Source organism: Orycteropus afer, unplaced genomic scaffold (genome assembly GCF_000298275.1).
Source record: "Orycteropus afer afer isolate SDZICR_OR568_19922 unplaced genomic scaffold, OryAfe1.0 scaffold00066, whole genome shotgun sequence".
Classification (NCBI taxonomy): domain Eukaryota; kingdom Metazoa; phylum Chordata; class Mammalia; order Tubulidentata; family Orycteropodidae; genus Orycteropus; species Orycteropus afer.
The window spans coordinates 12,162,503-12,163,807 of NW_006921653.1; the positions used below are offsets into that span (position 1 = coordinate 12,162,503).

Consider the following 1,305-nt stretch of genomic DNA (forward strand, 5'->3'; position numbering starts at 1 on the left):
TGAGGACAGGATGAATTTGGCCCTCAAAAGCATGAGTGACTACATGGAGTTTATGAAGTGATAGTGCCAGGCCTCCATGCTTGTGCTCTAGTGGATCCTTAGAATGGAATAGTCCCCAGTCCTAACCCTTTGCTATATCAAATAGAAATTTAAAATAATTTCAAATCATACTTCCTCCAAACAGCTCTCGAATGCTTCATTTTAGGATGAAGAAAGAGCATTGGCTTGAGAATTGAAAGATGTACCCAGTGGCATCACGAGGGTTAGTGTTCCTCAGTACAGTTACTCATAGTGTCACCTCCCCCCATGGACCTCCTCCTATACCAGACTACACAGAATCCTTAGTAATGTTTATTATCAATTTTAATCATAGAATAATATGTTATAAATGTAGTTGTAAATTACTTAAATATAATACTTCTTAGATTATATGAATACTAACAACAAAATTGTTTTATAAAATCTACACTGAATTGCATTATTAGTTACATTATTAATAACGGAGCAGAAGTTGTTCTGATATTTCTTATTCTTTTCCTTTAATTACTATTTCATTCTCAAAAAAGTTATTGTTACAAGTTCACAAATACTAACTACCACAATACTGTAGCTAAAACATCAAAAATGTTGACAAAATCAGCGACTGTAAAAACACCAGCAACAGCAAAAACAAGTATGCTTGCAGCACATTCAGATGAAACCACATGATTAGAAGCACCATTGTAATTGGGTATATAACTGATAGCTCTGATGGGAGGGCATTAGAAGGTTCAAGAAGTAAATGAGTATAGTTTTAGCTTTGTAGGTATATTGATATTTATAAGCTGGGCTTATGAAAAATGTTTTTATTGTTATAAATAACTACAGGGAGATTTTCATTAAAAAAATAGATTTCTACTGAAACACTGAACAACAATTTTATAAGCAGTCATTTTGGTGTCACCCCCTCTTGACAGTGTCATCACTGTGGTCCACACCCCACACATCCCCTTAGTGACACTTCTGGATATATCCCAGCTCAAGTGTTAACCAGTTGCAAGGCAGTTAACTTTGCTTTGCCATAAGTTTGTCCTTTGAAATTATGTAATTATGTATCCTTTTCCTTCACTCTATATATGCTATTTCAATGTAAACTGCTTCTAAACAGAAGAAGAAAATGTATTTTAATAACTTTCAGTCACCATAAAGTCACATTCTTGTCTTTCTAGATCAAATCCCTTGATGGTATGTCTACTATTGGTAATATTATTAGGAAGTGGAATGGTTTGTTATCAGCAATGGCAGATGCTGACCACTTTGACATTC

At 34.3% G+C, this 1,305-nt stretch overlaps 1 protein-coding gene across 1 annotated transcript in view; it reads left to right on the plus strand.

Annotated features, from left to right (window-relative positions):
• Positions 1-1,304, plus strand: part of PLSCR4 (phospholipid scramblase 4) — a gene marked incomplete at its 3' end in the record, with an annotated part of 49,220 nt that extends 47,916 nt beyond the window's left edge. The window contains exon 6 of the mRNA XM_007940214.2: positions 1,209-1,304. Coding sequence (XP_007938405.2) covers positions 1,209-1,304 — 96 coding nt within the window. The remainder of the gene's footprint in view (positions 1-1,208) is intronic.
• Between the last annotated feature and the right edge of the window lies 1 nt (position 1,305).